The sequence below is a fragment of the Haliotis rubra genome, unplaced genomic scaffold (assembly GCF_003918875.1).
Source record: "Haliotis rubra isolate DU_JTF1 unplaced genomic scaffold, ASM391887v1 Scf100, whole genome shotgun sequence".
Taxonomy (NCBI): Eukaryota; Metazoa; Mollusca; class Gastropoda; order Lepetellida; family Haliotidae; genus Haliotis; species Haliotis rubra.
This window is the reverse complement of record NW_025764893.1, coordinates 1,948,490-1,970,974: the sequence shown is the minus strand read 5'-3', so window position 1 is coordinate 1,970,974 and position 22,485 is coordinate 1,948,490. Positions and strand designations below refer to the sequence as shown.

The window sequence follows — 22,485 nt, the reverse complement described above, 5'->3', positions numbered from 1 at the left end:
AGTAAATGGCAAATTTGGAGTAGACTGAAGTGTGACGCCTGCTTTAAAAGCCTGCTTTGCAGACCATTTGTCGTGATTACTTACACTGAGGTCGGAGATGATGCTGTTGTCAGCACCGTATTTCAGATGTACCAGGGATTTTCAGACATTCAGTGTTTGAATGTAATTATTATGAAGATGATACACCATAAAACCAGGAAGCAGATTGGCTTGACCATAAGAGTGAGTGAGTGAGTATAGTTTTACGCCGCTTTTAGCAATATTCCAGCAATATTTCGGCGGGGGACACCAGAAATGGGCTTCACATCTTGACCACAAGAACAAGACAAAGGTCAGTTACGGTTTAGGACAGTTTATGTACAAAAGTAATTCTTGAAAGTGGAATCACTTCACGTGATTGGTAATCATATACAAAAATAGTCACTTGTACACCTCAGATAGTAGGATTTAACGTTGTGTCAAAAACGGTGTTGCTAATGCAGAGATCCCCTAACATAATAAACAAAACCGTTTGATCTATCTTTTTTTTTTCAAAACGAAAAGAATTGACATTTCTGAAAATAAAACAGCACACACGCCGTATCATTGTAAGCTCATTGATTCCAATGTTTGACTGACCAGTTTATATTTTCAAATACTCCTTAATTTGTATGATTGACAAAGTGGAGCAAGTAAGAGCACCTCATCCAGCTTTGCGCCAAAGGAGGTTGAAATTGCTGACAATTGATCGCGAACACTGAGGTTGATGCTGGAGAGATACTGACAATTATCAGTCAATGTTGCCTGAGAACGATGTCCTTCAAGAATCCCGATGAAAACAAAGGGAAACATGCATATATCATTGTTAGTGGTCTGCATACTTCGTGATCTGATGAGTGAGCTTCTAGCCAGAGTGGCAAGTCTCATGAGAGCGGTCCATGTCTTGCAAAACGAGATAAACTATGTACTGCGTGGTATTTACGATGTCACTGGCACCATAGAGATCTGTTGTTTCTTGTGAGGATTAATTGAATAAGATGTATTGTCAAGTCAAGTTTGGTGAATAACAATATCTGTGTCACAATAATCTATGGAAGTGTAGCAGACAGTGTACTTCTTGTGTTTATTAAACGCGCTGTAGATGTTGAAGTAATGTATCCTGTATTATGTTAATATACGAAACCTATACTTAACAAATACAACAAACAGACATAATTTTCGTATTTTATTACCAAATTCTTCCGAATTCTCTGAAAGAGTAAACAGAAACAAGAGGCCACTGAAAGCCATCATGAACATGGGGAAATGGCTTTACATTTTGTTTCTTTACAAATTGGTTTCTAAAATTAAAACATGACGTTTTGTGAAATATATGATCATATAAAATCAATTATTGGTGATTATGGGTGAGCAGTACTTATTTGTAGAATGTCATTCACCAAATAAATGAAAGAGGAAAGCTGCAACCCTCGTAAAGGGTGTCATGAACACAAAGCTAAAACACTTCGCGCCCAAGAGCAGTGTCTGTGCTTCTTGCTGTGTTGTCGTTGAATTTAGCGCTGGTCTCAATAGTATTTCAATGATATCGTAACGTGTGGGGTGAAGTTGGAGCACCGCCGTGAGAACTGGTCCTCAGAATCCCGTGGGTGTAGCAAAAGGCGATAGGGGTTTAAATTCATTGAGATTTATTGTAAAGTTCCTATTTTGTCTAAGTTGACTTCATGTCAAGTTCGGTGAATAAATAGATTTGTATCACAATAGTCTATGAAAGAGTAGCACTGTACTTCTTGTGTTCACTAAAACCTCTGTAGTTCTTTTAGTGATATATCTCTTGACATACGAAACCTATTCTTAAAAATAAAGAAACAAGAAGGCAGATTGTTCATATTTATTATCAAATTCACGATGTAGTGTTTTAGTGGCAAAGAAATCCGAAATATTCTGAATATTTATCAGGAATTGCTTTAAACTTTGAAGGGAAATTGGGAACAAATATCATGAAAACAACGGGGAAATGGCTTAACATTTTGTTTCTTGACAAATGGGTATCAAAAATTAACACATGACGTATATTTTAACATATTGATCAAAATCAATTTTTGGTTAGCAAATACTTTTAGAATTCACGATCTCAGCTAGGATCGGATCGTAAGATCGAGACTGGCTACGATCGGCCTAAGATCGGTTAGTGGAACGAACGTAACTTCTAGCTAAGACGATTGTAAAATTGGCGTAACTTGCTGAGATTGATCTTAGATAAGATAGATTAGTGGAAACACCCAGGGCTTGTCGTAAAAGGCGTTAGGGGCTTATTGGTCAGTTTAAGTACCTTGGTTTCAATGTATGTATCTATACAGATACATAGAGATATGGACCGAGGCTTGTGATATCAATCACTGGAATGTCTGGTTCAAACACGATTGTTTTATCACTCGTACAGCAGGAATATAGCCGAGTGCGGGGTTGCACCACAACAACGAGTGAGTGAGTAAGGTTTTACGTCACTTTTAGCAACACCTAGCAATATCACGGCGGGGGACACCAGAAATTGGATTCACACATTGTACCCATGTTGGGAATTGAACCAGGGTCTTCGGTGTGACGAGCGAACGCTTTATCCACTAGGCTACCCCTACATAACAAAGAAGCAAGAGAAGAAACAAACAAATGACATATTAATGTTGGCCATATTTGCTCATAACAACAAACTGGTGTGTCTGGATCAGGATCGATTAGGTACAGGTCGACCCATCCAGGTAAACAATGTTTCAACAGCTCTAAGGAACTAACAAACAAACATACTGTTGGAAGAAATCCAAACGAGTCGCCCCTGTGAGATGTTTGCCAACTAGGAGACAGCAGAGATGTGATAATAAACACACCTGGAATAAAAAACTGTGCGAAACTTTAGTTATCATCGGATCAAGACACAGCTAGTTGAGTCGCGGACTGAGAATATTGTAAAGCAAAGAAGCCGGGGTGAAGACCAACACAGTGAGGACGCCATCCTCCAGGGAATGCGAGGCTTACAATACCAATACATCGACATTAGAGACATTGGAATAGGTTTCCGGAACAAGCTTTCTGCACTTACATTTTGGAATCGATAAGGAAGCACGTCCAGTCTGTGTTAGACGCTTACCAACTTTTCTATGCATAGGGGATTGAATTACAGTTTGGGTGTAAGAAGTGTTTATGTCCTTTCGGGGAATCGAAGAAGATAGGTTGAATAACCCCCTCAGGCTGATTACTTTATTCACAACTTGACCTGGGTCACCTGTAGAGATTTGCTCATCTTGAAGTTAAAGGCACAATGTCACACATTCTCGACATCTATCTGCGCAATTGGGAACCGATGACATGTGTCAACCAAGTCAGCGAGCCTGACCACCCGATCCCGTTAGTCGCCTCTTACGACAAGCATGGGGTACTGAGGATCAATTCTAATCCGGATCTTCATGTGAACGGATGAAGGTGGGTATGAGTAGCTTTCTTCTGACACGGAAGATGCGCCATTATCACGTACAGACCCTTGACACATGTCATCAGTTCCCAGTTGCGCAGATCGATGCTCATGATCGATCACTGGATTATCTGGTCCAGACTCGATTATTTACAGACCGCCGCCTTATAACTTGAACATTGCTGAGTGTGGGGTATAACTAAACTCACTCACTTGACACGTACACAAGGAGATTCTCTCAAATGTACCTGGACTCCGCACTGTCACAAGTAATCACAGCCCACACTTCGTGCACAAACAGGAAAATATATTTACCTTAATCATATATTTCAGGTTAAATATGATGAGCGCTTGAATTTCTCGATCAACTATTAATTGCCTTGGTGGACACTGGAGCAGTCTTTCTAATTACGTGACAATTAATGAACACGTGTCGCCCCCTGTTTATTGAAATGAACGTCATTTTCACCCCCTGACCTCAACTGACGGACACCACAATGGTCATATGTAAATTGTTTTCTAATCTTTCTAAAGGTCAACAGTTTTAATGTTTGTGTTTCACGAAATTCTTAGGATAAAAACATTTGGTTGGACTGTATGAAAAAAAAAGAACAAAATACTATTTCCCTAACGTTTCATAATGGTACATAAGGAATAATTGAACAAAAAGACTCTTAATTCTGGGCTGTTTCCAAATCGACAATTGTTCTCTCTCCATAACTTTACTGTTTGTTCTTTAATACCCTGGATGATAGAGGGACATATATGTCCTTCCTCTCCAACCCTGAAGTGAAATCAAATTCTAAATATATCACACGCAACAACACTGCAGCAAAATGACGTCGGCCTGTAAATAATCGAATCTGGACCAGACTATCCAATGATTGACACAATCAGCATCGACGTTACAAATGGGATACGATTGACATGCATCAAGCAAATCATAGACCACCTGATCCCCTGGCTACAACAGTGTCGCCTCTTACAACAACATGGGTTTCTGAAGACCAGCAGAATATTGGTTAGCCAAATACCACGTGGCCACCTTATATTATTTGGTCTTTAAGTGGCATTTTGATTTGATACACATAAGGGAGAAAGTTTTACAGATGTCAATTTCTTTATTTTGAGGAACACAATGTTTCGGAGTATATCCTTACTCAAGGATTTTCACCTGGCTAAAGAGTAAGTATGTAAGTTATTTATTTCAAAATATGCATTATACATAAGTATTTTCCTAATGTATGTAATGCCAATTGTCGTAACAAAACGTCAGACTGAAATATCCCTGCCAAATATATGCTCCTGGTACCAAACATGGATGTTTGGTTACCTCTACATATCAATAGAATTTATCATAATCAATTCGGATTTGAAACCGTACGGAGGTGACAAAAACTGTTTTGTAAACCAATTTCCAAACGTATTTCCTCTGAAGCCGCGCGGTTGCTTCAATCACGTGGTAGGTTAATTTGATTTGTCATTTTATGACTGATGACTCGGATTAAAAAAGACATCGGCCCTTGTCGGGATGTCGCAACCCTGCCAAACAAGATGGCGTCTATTTGTGTACCAGACATTTGTGCAATCGAAAACCGAACCAAACCGTATTACACCCAGGTATCGACTTAGTACTTAGGGATATTAGCAAGATGTCTTTCGTTCAGATTGCTTCAACCTGATATTTGATCAAACAGGCCAGTGCTTCAAATGTTTGATTTTTCCTTCCGAGATTCGACAATCTGGTTAAATGACAAATGTGACAGGTCTTTTCGATTGATAGAAAATCTAACTTTCGTAAATGATTGAGAACAAAATACACGTTGTAGATCAAACAGACTCAAGCTATGAATAAATAAGTCCTAATACTCCGTGTATTGATTGGTGTCATATGAAACTTGAATTTTTTATACAGAAATGGCTTCAGATGGTGTCTGAAACGCCATCAATCATTTTGACCGATTTTTTAGCGAAGTGGTTCCTGGAGATGAAAGGAATCCATTATAGAGCGTCGTCTCGCAAATTTGTCAGTTTATAGAGGCCTGGGTGGGTGGGTTAGGGGGTGGGTTGATTTGTGTGAGTGAGTGAGTGCGTTCGTGCGTGCGTGCGTGCGTGCGTGCGTGCGTGAAGTAGATTGAAGCGATTCTCGATGGACCTTTGTATTATTGATGAATGTAGCACGAAGAGGTTATGAACGTTGTTGTCTTAAGTGTAAAGGAATACAGTTTATTACATGTCCGTAGAATCACTATGGGTCCGTAGACACACTATGCGATTGGTTGGCTGGTTGGCTGTTGTTTAACGCCGCACTCAGCAGTATTCCATTTATATGGTGGCGGTCTGTAAATAATCGAATCTGGAATCCAGTGGTCAACAGCATCGATGAGCATCGATCTACGCAATTAGGATACTATGACATGTGTCAACCCAAACCGTTATTCGGCTCTTTCTGAAGACCAATTCTAACCCGGATCTTCACGGGTACCATGCAATTGGGGATGTGTGTGCGTGTTAGTGCAAGCGGGCGCAAGAGAGAAGAAGCAATAAACTTTCATTTGCATGAAGAGCGAAAAGCGTTCTCAGTAATTGTTTTCTGATTCTTTTCTCTCTTCAGAAATCTGATTCCTTCAAAGATTTGATGTGTTTTTTAGGCAACTCTTCTTGAAAATTTGACGTTTTCGCTCTAAACTGATTACATTGTCCTAACGTTTACATGATGAGACGAAAAGTGATTTTAAATTATATCAACATGTTCAGCACAAGTTTTAAACGTTTACAAGGATCCTTCAACTTGGTCATTCCAGTTGGCTCTTGCAAAACTTGCCCTCATCTAACTTCGCATTAAGCAACGGAAAACATCCCAGTATTAGATTTGAAATCTTCCAACGAATACTTAAGGAAGTAAAGAGGGTTTGACAGACTAATACGGTGACGGCATTCTGTTCACATCCACGATGGCGTTGATGGGGCGACCTCACGTCCACTTCAGGGTCTTCTACAAGTGAATTAGTTTCACGACTGATGTCTAATGTCGCTGTAAAAGGCTCCCGAGGTCTTGAAAGTAAATGGCAAATTTGGAGTAGACTGAAGTGTGGCGCCTGCTTTAAAAGCCTGCTTTAAAAGCCTGCTTTGAAAGCCATTCTCCGTGATTACTTACACTAGGTCGGAGATGGTTTAGTTGTCAGAGCCATATTTCAGATGTTCCATGGATCGTTATTACGGGTTTGAATCCCATAATGGAATCAAAAGACGTTAAATGTTGGTTTGTTTGTGTCTGGCAGGGGTTGTGGGGTCGTTAACGTGTTTGCTCCTCACGCAGAAGACCAGGGTTCGATTCCCCACACGGGTGCTATGTGAGAAGCCCATTTCTGGTCACCCAATGCTTTATAGAGGTGTCTATACTGCCTCTTACTCACTTCCAATCAAGGACTGACTGACTGACTGAGTTTAGTTTGACGCCGCTTTTAGCAATATTCCAGCAATATCACGGCGGGGGACACCAGAAATGGGCTTAACACATTGTGCCCATGTGGGGAATCGAACCCGGGTCTTCGGCGTGACGAGCCAACGCTTGAACCACTAGGCTACCCCACCGCCCCTCCAATCAAGGAAAATATGTTTGTGTAACTAATGTCAGTTAATAAAGTTGCACATGATGTGGAACTTCGTAAACCTGTTGGTTAATGTGTGCATTAAATGGGCACTTAAAGTGATGTTTGATCAACCAAAGTAGAACAAAACTGTGGCCTTGTTTCTTTTGGAGTGACCACTTACATACGGGAATGGGGAAAGAAGTTGTGAATATTCCCCTGCTGCAGTAAGGCAGCTGCTTGAATCATGAGTGTTTAATGTGATTTGAAACTTCTGATTGCCAAATGAAGTAATTTGAAGAGTTGTCGTTGAATTGTCATTAGATGCGTTCAGTTCCATCATGAGAGGGGAGGTGGAAGTGATTCTGTTTGTTGTTTAAGGCTGCACTCAGCAATATGGCAGGGGTCTATAAAATATTGAGTCTGGACCAGACAATCCAGTGATCAACAGCATGAGCATCGATCTACGCAGTTGACATGTGTCAACCAAGTCAGCGAGCTTGACCATCCCGTTAGTCACCTCTACCAACAAGCATGGGTTACTGAAGATCAATTCTAACCCATATCTGTACAGGTCTAAAACCATGAAGCAGGTTGACTTGAACACAAGAACAAGACAAAGGTCAGTTATAGTTTAGAACAGTTTATGTACAAACGTAATTCCTGAAAGTGAAATTACTTCAAGTGATTAGTAATCACATACAAAAATAGACACTTGTACATCTCAGATAGTAGGATTTAAGGTTGTGTCAAAAGCTGATTTGCGATTCAGAGATTCCCCAAACTAAATGAACAAAAACGTTTATGATACAGTTTTGTTTGTTTGTTGTTTAATACTGCAATGCTACAGCTAAATTAAAGACATTCTAATACCCTATGTAACATTTCATTAATAAATACAACTGAAATTAAATTGTCGTGATAAACATAAAATATGTAAAATGAATCCCAAAGGGCATTATAAACCTTTGACACATCCCCTGGTGCAATAAACATGGTCAAACATTAACGTTTGTTGACATCACATATATAAAAATAATAATTTCATATATATTGATTTTTTTTTCAACAAGAAAAGAATTCACATTCCTAAACAAAACAGCAGACAAGCTGATTTATTACAAGCTCACTGGTTCCAATGTATGTCAGTCCAGTTTATCTTCTTGGAAGTGTAAGTTTCCCAACTTGGAACATGTAAAGATTACAGGAATGAAACATCTCATCTTTAACAGCTGTATGAGATAAACAGGTTCATCTTTGTGTGCACCATGGAAGAAAGTGGAATATTATTACTTTGGTAAATAAAGTGCATGGAAGCTGATAGAGAAATGATATCACAGTCTTGATAAACAATGGTTATACAAGCAGCAGCTGATGTATTGATATTGTACCGGTATATATTTTTCTCCTGGCATCTTTGTGATTTAATACTGAAGTGGAAATGTAAAGTGAAAAGATGTCTTAAAATTTTCTTTCTACATATGTTGGTAAAGCTAGCTTATGTCACATTGGATTCTGTTTGTTAAACAAGCATCTTTTCTGAGAGTAATTTGTGTGTGTTCAAACATGTTAATTTGACAGAAACACACCATTTATCTATCTCAATATCAGAATGTTGATCTGATTGGTTAAGGGGGTCTTGAAAAAGTTTTTTTCACCTGGGAGGAAAATATGTTTCTGAGTGGGGACACTCAATCCCTTTAATACCTCCTACAAAATGAGTGAGTGAGTTTAGATTTACACCGCTTTTAGCAATATTCCAGCAATATCACGGCGAGAGGGACATCAGAAATGGGCTTCACACATTGTACCTGCACACAAAAAGAACTAAAACAGCAGAGATGCTGCTCTGTGTACGAGTAAATGAAAGTCACGTGACATGAGTCAATAAAAGTCATGTGACCAGAGTTATTAAAAGTTATGTGACATGGCACATCAGCTCAATCTAACAGCTGTTTGCTAAGTGATTTAAATTTGTTTATTTTTTTTACCATAAGAGACAGAAATAAGTTGGCAAGACAAATATGTTGAACATGTTGCAGGGCTTGATTTAGTGCTTTGTTACTTACACTGGTGCAACCCAATATTACAAAGTGCAACCTAGTTATTAGTCTTACTCGCACCAGGTGCAAGTTAATTTTTTGAGAAATAAATCAACAATAAATCTAACATCATGGGCATAATTATGTCAGCTCATTTTTCTTCTAACCTTTGAATAATTCAATGGCATGTCTTTGTTTACATATTGCCGAAAAAGCAGTGCAACTGGAAGTTGACTGGTGCAACTAGGTTTTATCTCAGGTTGCACCTCGTGCAAGTAGGTTAATATCTCTTAAATCGAGCCCTGCCTTGTGACACTGTGACAGCTCACAGTCTGCAGGGCAATGAGAGACTCAATATAATATATGGCACCCAAGACATGTTGATTTCAACTTTTGGTTGCAAGTGAATATGCATTTATGGCTGTGCAGTGTTTGTTCAAATCCAGATTAAACTGTACATGCTAGCAGTGCATAAATAGTTTATTGAAATAGTACAAAAATTTAAGTAAGGTCAATACGGAATTACAATTACAAAAACACCCTTGTCATGTATTAGTGCATCCTTATCATATAACAGATACATTCATAGCAAATGGAACAATGTATGGCCTCATCACATACCATATGCATCCTTATCACATACCATATGCATCCTTATCACATACCATGTGCATCCTTATCACATACCATATGCATCTTTATCACATACCATATGCATCCTTATCACATACCATGTGCATCCTTATCACATACCATATGCATCCTTATCACATACTATATGCATCCTTATCACATACCATACAGCATGCATCCTTATCACATCCTTATCACATACCAAATGCATCCTTATCACATACTATACCATATGCATCCTTATCACATACCATATGCATCTTTATCATACAGTTTTCGCCAGAAATGTTTTAGAAAATCTTTGTTTCCTAATACTGATAACAGAATTTTAAAATAGGTGACGTTATGTAGCAAGGTATTCAATATGGGAGGCAACTCTTGTAGGCGAATGAACCGTCCTACATCAAGAGTTATCTCCCCTGGTGCAGCAGACGGCTTCCTTAAATGGTCACCTCCTTCTAATGTCCCGAACATTGTATGAAGATAATTGGATTTTCCAGCATGAAACTGACACAAAACACATACCACACACATCAATATACATCCTTATCATCAAATACACCCTTGTCATATTTACATCTCCATAATATCACATATACCACACACATGTCAATATACATCCTGATCATCACATACATCCTTGTCATACTTACATCTTCATGAACATCACATATACCACACACATGTCAATATACATCTTTATCATCACATACATCCTTGTCATACTTACATCTTCATGAACATCACATATACCACACACATGTCAATATACATCTTTATCATCACATACATCCTTGTCATACTTACATCTTCATGAACATCACATATACCACACACATGTCAATATACATCTTTATCATCAAATACACCCTTGTCATATTTACATCTCCATAATATCACATATACCACACACATGTCAATATACATCCTTATCATCAAATACATCCTTGTCATATTTACATCTTCATGAACATCACATATAACACACACATGTCAATATACATCCTGATCATCAAATACACTCGTCATATTTACATCTTCATGAACATCACATATACCACACACGTCAATATACATCCTTATCATCAAATACAACCTTGTCATATTTACATCTTCATGAACATCACATATAACACACACATGTCAATATACATCCTTATCATCAAATACACTCTTGTCATACTTACATCTTCATAATATCACATATACCACACACGTCAATATACATCCTGATCATCAAATACACTCGTCATATTTACATCTTCATGAACATCACATATACCACATGTCAATATACATCCTTATCATCAAATACATCCTTGTCATATTTACATCTTCATAACATCACATATACCACACACATGTCAATATACATCCTTATCATCAAATACACTCTTGTCATACTTACATCTTCATGAACATCACATATACCACACACATGTCAATATACATCCTGATCATCAAATACACTCGTCATATTTACATCTTCATGAACATCACATATACCACATGTCAATATACATCCTTATCATCAAATACATCCTTGTCATATTTACATCTTCATGAACATCACATATACCACACACATGTCAATATACATCCTTATCATCAAATACATCCTTGTCATATTTACATCTTCATAACATCACATATACCACACACATGTCAATATACATCCTTATCATCAAATACATCCTTGTCATATTTACATCTGCATAATATCACATATACCACACACATGTCAATATACATCCTTATCATCAAATACATCCTTGTCATATTTACATCTGCATAATATCACATATACCACACACATGTCAATATACATCCTTATCATCAAATACATCCTTGTCATATTTACATCTTCATAACATCACATATACCACACACATGTCAATATACATCCTTATCATCAAATCCACCCTTGTCATATTTACATCTTCATAACATCACATATACCACACACATGTCAATATACATCCTTATCATCAAATACACTCTTGTCATATTTACATCTTCATAATATCACACATACCACACATTGTCAATATACATCCTTATCATCAAATACACCCTTGTCATATTTACATCTTCATAATATCACACATACCACACATTGTCAATATACATCCTTATCATCAAATACACCCTTGTCATATTTACATCTTCATAACATCACATATACCACACACATGTCAATATACATCCTTATCATCAAATACACTCTTGTCATATTTACATCTTCATAATATCACATATACCACACACATGTCAATATACATCCTTATCATCAAATACATCCTTGTCATATTTACATCTGCATAATATCACAAATACCACTTGAAACGTTTTGCTCATTTATCTTGAACTTTGATAAAACATCTTCTTCCATAATAAACCACACCAGGATTCCTGTACAAACATCACTAAGAGACACAATGACACATATAGCACCAAACACAAAGTGAGTGAGTGAATCACAGTGAGAGTTCCACTTGAACAATATTTCAGTTCTCTCATGATAGATATTGGGGAAAAGCCCAGATTGTTGACATTTTCCACTTTGGAAATACCAACAGATTCTTGTATCTTTGTTTTATTTTATTCCAATTTACAAAAATTCAAATTTTGGGTCAAAATTGACAAATTTGGAGAATTATGAAAACATCCTTTCTTCTCCCATTATCAATAATGCACAGGGTCTCCTTTCATGAAGCAACCTTTACTAAGGTTAACCTTACTCCCACTCTAAGGTTACCTTAGTGACTTACGATCACCTTAGTGATTTGTGACAGGAGGCCCAGGTCAGTTTGAAAATGTCACACATTTTAGTCATCAGTGAAGTATACTCATCATTTAGCAAGAATAATACTCTAACCTTACCCCAAAACAGCTGCTTAAAGCAAAGAAGGTTAGAAATATAATGCAAAAAGAGTTAATGTCAGTGAATACCCAGTCTTGAATTGGAAATTGTACATCAAAGACTAAGTTCTCCTTCAAAAGAACCAAACTGGAGTAGTATGAGCACCTACTGCCATTGATATTCTAGAACCAAAGGGGTTAACTATTGGGTTGGTTTGGGGGAATGGAGGACTTGGATTTTGTATGGCACTAGTTTTCGTATTTGAGTTTTTCTGCTATGGCTGCAAAACCAGATAATTTTTAAAATCAAACTTTGGCCTGAAATATTGTTTTTTATAGACACCTTGCACAAATGTAACTTAGACAATTTCTTCATTTTTCAGTAGTCTCAAGCATCATCTGTTTTCAAGAATTTTCTGGGTAGATTTAGCGTTTATTATAAAAACCCTGTCGCCCCTGCAAATATCAGATGTTCTTCCAAAGAACAAAGTCGTATATCCACTGATCAGAAAGTAATATTTCATACATCAAACATGCACAAAAAACTCTTTACATTCCATCAGTTGTTCCATTATACATCCCAACACTGCTATTGATATTTTCCTGAATTTCTGGATGAAATTATTCCACTAATGGAGTTCCTAAGTGAGCAATTTTCTTCAAAATAATGGCACAAACACTTAACTCCAGTTGCTCCAAGTCTTGGGATCTATTGGTATTCGTTGCATTATTTATTCCTTCATCACCAAAACTCCATGACCTCTGTCAAGATTCATACTCTTCTTGAAGTTTCCCACAAAATTCCATGCCTTCAAGCAACTGAAAAACTCATTCTAGTGAATTATTTCTTCTAGTTTTCCCGTTTGACCACGTTATGTATTCCCTCGGCACCATTTTCTATGTATCCTAGAGATTTGATGGTCTTAAACTGATCAGGAATTTCCATCAGGGCATGAAGTGCGAAAGATGTTTCTGGATTTCTTGCTTTGGTAGTAACCCCGTGAAAATTCACAAATTGAAAATTATCGAACTTGCGCTGCGGTAGAAAGTTATCGAAGTTTTCCATTATATCCCAAGGTCCGTCGCCCACACCGACGACGATGATGCTCAAGGGGTAATTAGATGCCTCAACGATTGCTTGTATTGTGGTATCCTCCTCATTAACCTGACCGTCTGCTATGATAATCAAAATATGGTAGGTGCGGAGCTTCTGGATGATCTCTATTGCTTTGTAAATAATTGGAGCAAAGTTTGTAGGGCCACCTAATGTTATCCTTGTGGCTATATCGCTGTAACGGTCAAGCACCTCTTGAAAACCACAACACGGTTCTGATTTTGGCATAAAGGGGAATGTTCCTTTACCCATCGTGGAACTATCGCCAAAACCAAATGCTGGGATCAAATTATCCTCATCAAATGGCTCTAAGGTCTTTCCTATGATGGATATCACTTTCTGATATGGATTATAGATTTTTCCTGAGATCACCCGGTGAAGGTTCTGACCACTAAATGATTTCCTTCCTTGCCACTCATTGCTGGCGCTGAAGTCCACACCGATTATTAGACTACATTTTTCCAAACCGGCTCGCTTGCACCCCTTGCTGACTGCTTCAAAAGAATGAAAATGGTCTTCAAAAGCAAAGAATGTGTGTGAATGGTACGGCTCCAATCCCAGCATTGCCAGTAAAGATGGCTGGTTCTTGAATCGGATTGGCTGGCGAACCTCCATTCCATCTCCATCGACTTCATCGGAGCTGCTGTCCTGTTGTGCTTTCTTCTCCCGAGCCTGTTGATACAGCCAATATAGGAACATGGCCGTGATGTTGGCGATGATGTACAGCAGGCAGGACAGGAACGACATCGGGGATGACGTTGCCTGCTGCAGCATCACAGATGGGTTTCAAACTCCTTACACTGTTTAACTCTGAAATGAAACACAGTTTATTTAGACAAGGCTTCTTTCAGAAAGTTATGTTGTAAAAAAATTATTTTCAGATCAATAAGCTAATATGGCAGTTGAAAAATACATAGAAATACAATATATATGTTAAACATACCAATACTGAAAATCAGGTGGTGTAAAGAAAACTGATAAAAAATTAATGACAGGTCAAAATTTACTTCCTCTTGTAGGATCCAGGGTGATCGTTCAACAGCGGTTCAACAACTAATCTCCTTTAAAAATAATGATACATAATTGAGGGCCAAGTGACCCAAAAATATATTTTATTGAAATACTCCCTCTTCTGAAGTTACCATACAAGACATTCCCTCCTTCAAACACTACAGGGAAGGTTAGCCCAGTGGTTAAAGCAGTCTCTCATCACGCCAAGCCCAGGTCCGATTTAAGACCCATATGGGTACAATGTGTGAAGCCCATGTCTGGTGTCCCCTGCCGTGATATTACTGTAATATTGCTAAAAGCAGCATAAAACCCAACCCACTCATGCAAACCCCACATCCTGTCCACCCTTCCTGGATCTATTCATCAGTTTCTGCATCAACCAAAAGGTTTCAATTTTTCAATAAGCAGATAAAAACTGCTGACCACATCAATATTTCATGCCAATCAGGAAATTTCAAATTCCTGGTCCCTTGAGGTTGCAGTCAGCTTTGACACGTTAAACTGACAAAAGAAATACAAATAATTGTGAGTGTTCATTTCAAATCCCCATCATATTAATCTTGATTAATTTTCTTTCTTCCCCAAAGTGACAAGCAAATTCTGTGAACGACAAAACCACAACCATTCATAAATCATGGCTTCATCAAAGGGACAATATTTCCCAGAATGGAATCGGGATAAAAGAAATATTAGGGTTTGGAAGTAAATATTCACAAAGCTTGAACAATTTACCATATTGTCATGGTTTATGATCACGATTTAGTTAAAAAACATATTTTGAAACCTTTTAATCAAGATATTTCATCGTTTTGTGAAAGGGAGCATTAACTCCACAAGGATCAAGTTTATGGAATATACATAAGTGAGAAGATACAATTAATGCTTCCCTATTTAGAAAAATGGAGAAATTAATTGTCACATTTTTTAAAAATAAAACACTCTTTGAAGTCAAACATAGTGCATATTGCTTGTTGAATGATAACTATATATTGCTGCATAAATAAACAAGAAATATTGCTTGATGGATGACACTAGAGGATTAACTTTAAGAGTATGTGTTTCGCATCATGTCAGATCCTTTCTGTAACAGGATTTTTATCCTAAATTTTCCTGATCAGATACTGAAAAAAAATATATATATAAAGATGAATATTTTTGTGTATTGAATATATTGAATACACACAGTTTCATAACAATGTCCCCAAAATATTCATGATCCTCAACTTTTTAGTTTAGTATATTTATGATGCGTCATGATTTGTCTATTTAAAGACTGTAACAGAAATGCTTTTGAATGATTATAAAACATTTAACTGTTCATTAATCAGTGTTTAAATCATTAAAGATAGGACATATTTTAAATGTGTAAAATCTGTATATGGATATATATCTGCAGATGAATAACTCTGCATATAGTACATACTAAGAATTTATTCTACATCTACATATGTCATATTAATTGCATACTCACGCTCTCTCTGTTTGGGTGTGCCTGCATGTAGTATATGCCTCCATATCTCTCTTATTATTAATCCATATTTCAAGGAAATATAGATTGAAACAGTCCCAACCATCCTTATACTACCTTGCAAATGTCTGTGCCACTTTAAATATTCTTGGACATCACTGCATTCAAATGAAATACTGCAAGTTTGTTTATTTAAATGTTGAAATGATACAGTAGTGTGTATGTTTTATGCTGCTTTTAGCAATACAAATGTATTCCAGTATGACGACATGTTAGTTTGTTATCTTTATTCGCATTTATAATACATGCATAATTATACAAAATCTTCAGTCAAGTTTTATAAGTCATAATGCAAGAAGTAGTTACATAGACATCTATAAACTGAATCACTTTCGGGTGTTGCCCACCATTAATCTCGGATGCCATGAGTGAGTGAGAGAGTTTAGTTTTACACCACACTCAGCCATATTCCAGTTATATGGCGGCGGTCTGTAAATAATCGAGTCTGGACCAGACAATCCAGTGATCAACAACATGAACATTGATCTGCGCCATTGGGATCCGATGACATGTGACAACCTAGTCAGCAAGCCTGACCACCTGATCCTGTTAGTCGCCTCTTACAACAAGCATTGGTTACTGAAGATCAATAGTCGAACCCGGGACCTTCACAGGTTCTGATGCCATGAACTCACTGAAATTCAAATCTCAACAGAGCCAGAAACTGTGCACAGACATGATATTAAGGATCTGGGACTACGTGACAGGCTGTGTGTTGATGTTTAAATCCTTGACTCACGCTTCACATTCATATATCCCCTACACAATGACTAAGTACATTTAGACATATGCTCTACACAATGACTATGTATATCTACACTGTGTTACATACTTCTCCTCAGGTGACAGCACTGGAAATGAAAACATGCCTAGTCCAGCAAGACAGGCTGTCAGCTGGTCCAACAACCGTGCCATCTGACCCCAATTACCAAAACTGAGACGCACTGGTTCCATAACTGCATCTAAACACCAAGGAAGGCCAGCAGATACATCAACACCTCCTTAATTACCCATAACTCCATTTTAATACGATAAACACCTGGACTCTTTCATCTCAAACCATAGTGTTTGCGTTTACATGTTGCCGGTGGCCAGTGTAAACTACACCAAACAATCCAGTCAGTGACAAAGTAAACAACGGCACATAGGCTACAATGACGCGCTATCAACCATGTCGCTCATCCTCAATATACGCTCCATTTGTCCATTTAGTCGGTCCATTTGTCAATTTAGTCGTCTCTCCTGACCGGCGTATATCGGAGGGGATCTATTATAATCTGGAAATCCCACTGGGCTGGTTCAAACAACCACTGAAGTTAGGCCATGGTAGGAACAAGGTCATGTGTATATACAGGGGTGGAAGTAATTTTAAAATTGCTAGTGTACTCCGGTACAGTGGCACAAGTAAAATCACTTGCCCTGATAATTTTTCCACTATACCGTCCGTTTTTTGGTTGATTTTTTAAGCAAACAACATAATTAACATTGGAAAGTCAACTGGACACTGGTAGAGTGTGATTTACAAATTTGCTTGCCCGGGCAATGGGTTATTTCCACCCCTGATATATCGATTGCTGAAGTTGCAACAGTACTCCAAAGTCAGGTTAATGCTAAATTGCACAGTGACAGTGATGCAGGTATAATATTTTGGTCTATGGAGACAATGTAGTCAACACCCTACGTATATAATACAAAATATCAACATAAACTTGACAGAGAACATAATGTTAAACCTGTACTTACTGTGCATGTGTGCTCATATACTGGTAAATGTTAATATGGCATCTGGTGTATATGTACAGAGCTACAGACAACTTTTTGTGTCATTGAGTTATGTACTCGCTTGTGTTCATCTCAATTGGGTATCCTAATTTGTCCTTTCAGCAACCAAATTAATGTACCCACCTCACTCAAACTCAGCTGGGGTATTTTGCCATTTTCCATTAATTGTAAAAATATAATAAAGCTGAAATGTTGGTTTACGTGTTTGTTATTTATATTTGATCTGTAATATGAGAAATGATTAGAAAGACTGCAAGTTGCCAAGTTCATGTGCTGAAATGGAACCTCTCAAAATACCTGAGTTATTTTATCTATTTTTTGTTTGAACGCATGTAAGATCAAATTTATTGAGTAAGTACAAAATTTCAAGCGTACCTGTACGCAACAGACTTAATTTAAATTGAGTTTTCACATAAATATTTGCGTAATTTACGCAGATATTCAGCTTATCTTTACCTCTGTATGTGTCAAAACCTGTAAGTAAACCTACTGTTCACACATTGCGATACAGCTAACCTAATTTTCTTTATAATACAAAGTATTTTTAGATAGCTAGTCATCCGGAATGCAACAGCTCTTAAAGCACAGCTTCCATTAAAACTGCATGTATATCACCCTTCTCAGTGTCCTACTTTGTTGTGTTAGACAGATACTCCAGGTTAGTGACAAAGGAATGGGAACACTTTAAGAGGTCAGTTAAACAGCTGAGTCCCAATATTTGGTATCTTGCTGATACAGGTTTGATCGTGAAGCATCCTTTCTTTATTACAAACACTGTTGGGCTGAAGATAAACCTGGGACCAAGGTAATACTGTAAATTACCTGACACTCGACACAGCCATGAACTGATGATTAAATAAGGCGGAAAGGGTCGTTGTCCGCACACTGCTTGTACTACAGAAATGTACCCTACATAAAATAAACTATAGAAACGTACCCGGTAACCTAAATGGCCAATGGGTCCATATTTCGCGACCAAAAAACCAAAATTGTACGTAGTTATTCCCGTTCACCTGATTGCGAGCGGTATTCAATGCATCGTGAAATATTTGTTACTAACAGTGAATGCTCATTTCTTATATAACACATTCAAATGTATCTAATAAATCAGTATGACAGTTCCGATCAAGAAAGAAGCACAATGGAGAATGGACCAGTTCTAGGGTATGTTTCTGTATTCAGATTTTGGCTGTGTATAACTGAGGTACATATCTGTAGTTCCCATGCCAACAACGACCCCATCAGCCTAAATAAGGAATATGCAGAGACCAAGCTCTTACTTTGAGATGAACACCAGTTTGAGACATCAAGTTTGACACATCAGTGTTTGACTGTACATGGTTTGTTTTAAACGAATATATACTGCAAAAACATTGTATCTTACTGAATCTTATCTAAATAATTTCAAAATTTGAAAAAAATAAGACAAAGGTGGAAATTGAAAACTGAAATGAAAGATTTCTTTAATGACAAATGAAACAAGTGTTAATATCATTAAACCATGAATTTTTAAGGTGAAATTACAATTCAAATTCAGTCCGTCATGTAAAACTTCAATCGATAAAAATGCAAAAGGTGACATAAAGTACTGGTACTTTGGATAATAGCGGGCGGTGGGGTAGTCTAGTGGTTAAAGCGTTGTCTCGTCACGCCAAAGACCTGAGTTCGAATCCCCACATGGGTACAATGTGTGAAGCCCATTTCTGGTGTCCCCCGCCGTGATGTTGCTGGAATATTGCTAAAAGCGGCGTAAAACCAAACTCAGTCAGTCAGTCAGTCAGTTGGATAATAGCAGAAAGTATAGAAATGGTTCACTTTGTATTTTCACATACGCAATCCTTCAAAAGAAAATGGTTGGCAAATACAGTCAGCTCTCGTTAATCCGACACTCATTAATCCGACAATCACGTTAATCCGACAAAAAATTAGGGAACCATTTAAAACAGTGATAATTACTCTCGTTAATCCGACATTCTCGCATTCCGACTCCGACACACCAATCTAGCAACTGATTATTGTAAATACATTGTAAAATCATTCGTTAATCCGACAATCAACACAGCCGGTCGGATGATCCGACATTATACAAACAATCACACGTGAGTGGTAATTAGCGTGTGCCTTACTGGCTGCTTGACACCGACGTCAGTGAACATCACACTTGTTAATTAGGAACACAGGATAATTAATTGAGACGATTTAATCAAGAAATAACAGTAGAGCGAGCTGTATAAAATGTTTACAACCGACATGAGTTTTCATCACAAGATGTACACCACCTGCTAAGCGACCCCTTGTAGAAGTTACGCCATTGATCAAGAAAGAAATCTCCTTTTTAAGAAAGACAAACCCCAGACAACACAACAAGAAGTCATCTCTTTTGCTGAGCAGAAGTTTGATGTGAAGATTGGACGATCAACGGTATCTGACCTCCTGAAGCAGTCTGCTTAGTGGTTGAGCGTCTCTACGACTGATTCCAATGCTTCAAGCTATCTGAGGCCAAAACATCGTTGAACACTTGGCAAACATTTCTGACACACCACTTAGACGTGTTTGATGTTAATGACCATCAAAGACTTTTTCAAGTTATAAATTATATATGTTATGATAAACGCCTGATTGTACATTAGACGTCCACATGTTATTATGGAATTAGTTGTATGGAAACTGTAACATATTCAACATCCGGGTCATAATGGCAGCTGATATGCGGTAAAAACAAACGTCAGTTTTGTGCCAATGTGGTCATGAAATAGATATGAAACTGTTCGCTTATGTGATTATATATGTATGTTATGCCATCTATGAATGTTAATAAATGATAACAAGTATGTATTGTTAGTATTTTGTATTTCTGTGAATATTTTTACGTACGATGAGAAAAACTAGATCTACCATTTCTGATATGCATGCAACAGTATGACGATCATGACATTTAGTAAACATTGATATTTTCACACAAATACATTAATCCGACATTTTCATTAATCCGACATTTCCGTTAATCCGACATATTTCTCTGCAACCACAAGTGTCGGATTAACGAGAGTTGACTGTAGTAATAATTAAATAAATATTTTTTGTTCAGTTGGTTCCAATCAGCCTACATCATCTTGTAGATAATGTAGCATTGGGAATTGGTTAAAATCACACAATTAATGATTGGTTTATTACAACTGATCAATCATCGAAAATGTAATTGGTTAGCGTCATTTATCAAATTTTCCTGTTATGGTTGTTCAAGCACACACAAAATAAAGACAAAATATGTAGTTTTTTGGTTTTTTTTGGAAATTAAAGAAAATGCATTTGCAAATGATGACTAGTATGTTAATTAGGAACATAAATCTCCTGGAGTCTTTAAGAAAATTCCATCATGTTTGGAAAGAGCTTGTAGTGCTGATGAAATGTACATTTAATGACAGACAAAACTAACCTTTTGAAAAATATTGTTAATGCAAACAAGTGTTCCACAATTGTTTGTGTTCAGTTATGTTCAGTCACTGTGACCAATCATCAATTATTTCAATCAATCAGACCACCACTAATATAATGCACTTTGCATATAATAGTGGAGTAGTGATGGTGTACGAGCTTGCAATGCTGCATCATTAAGTATGTCACATACTCCTGCTGTCACGCTATCTTGTCCTGCAAAGTTGTTAATGTATTTCTGATTCAATATTTCTCATTTATTTCCTAAATTTTATTTCCGAACTTCACTCAATACTGTGATTACACAATGCTATTTAGAAAGTGGTCAAATGTAACAGTTATATATGGGATCACACTTTCTCAGTAAAGTACAGACTCCAGTCCTTTTGTTGGGTTGAGTCCCATCCTGGATTTGAACCGAAACTCTCAGAGTCAGGCACCTAATCGTCAGCTCACATAAGTCAGCTATCTAACCCACTTAGACAACACTTACACACAAATGGAAGTTGGACGACTGGTAGTTTACATCAATCAACCCAGTAAAAGTTTTAGAATCTGTACTTTACTGAGAAAGTGTAATCCCAAATTTAGGCCAGACCAGAAAATCTTGTTTTACGGAATTCTGTCCTCAGAAAACCTCAAAAACCAAAAAAACCCAAGTGAGTTTTTCAAAGACATTGTTTTTCAAGTTCACACTCATTGAGGTGTTCGAAGCACTGATTTCTAACACAATTATTGTTAGAAAATTCAGTTGAAAGTCTCTGTTAACAGATACCTGTGTTTTACTGTCAAACAAACTGCCTTGCGTAGTCGAAGTCTTGCTCTCGTATATCTTAACATTAGGATTTTATTGTTTGAGCGGGGAAAATTTATGTTCATTCTTATTCTTGAAAAAATACGACCAACGGATCTGTAAAACAAGAAATAAGATTGGCCTGGCCTTAGCATGCATTGCACTCAATATTGTTTCCATTGTTATTGGCAATAATGCATGTGAACAAAACATAAGGTTGTGCTGACTCAGAGTATTTTACAGCAGTTTCACA

At 37.3% G+C, this 22,485-nt stretch overlaps 1 protein-coding gene across 2 annotated transcripts in view; it reads right to left on the bottom strand.

Annotated features, from left to right (window-relative positions):
• Positions 1–10,995: 10,995 nt before the first annotated feature.
• LOC124266776 (E3 ubiquitin-protein ligase RGLG3-like) overlaps positions 10,996–22,485 on the bottom strand; it is a 49,936-nt gene continuing 38,446 nt past the window's right edge. The window contains exons 1-2 of one of the 2 annotated variants that reach the window (XM_046701583.1): positions 17,966–18,069; positions 10,996–14,493 (exon numbers count right to left, since the gene is read on the bottom strand). In XM_046701583.1, coding sequence (XP_046557539.1) covers positions 13,420–14,457 — 1,038 coding nt within the window. In that variant the 5' untranslated portion in view covers positions 14,458–14,493; positions 17,966–18,069 and the 3' untranslated portion in view covers positions 10,996–13,419. Of the gene's footprint in view, positions 14,494–17,965; positions 18,070–22,485 lie in introns of those variants that run through there. The other variant, XM_046701574.1, reaches the window with a different exon arrangement.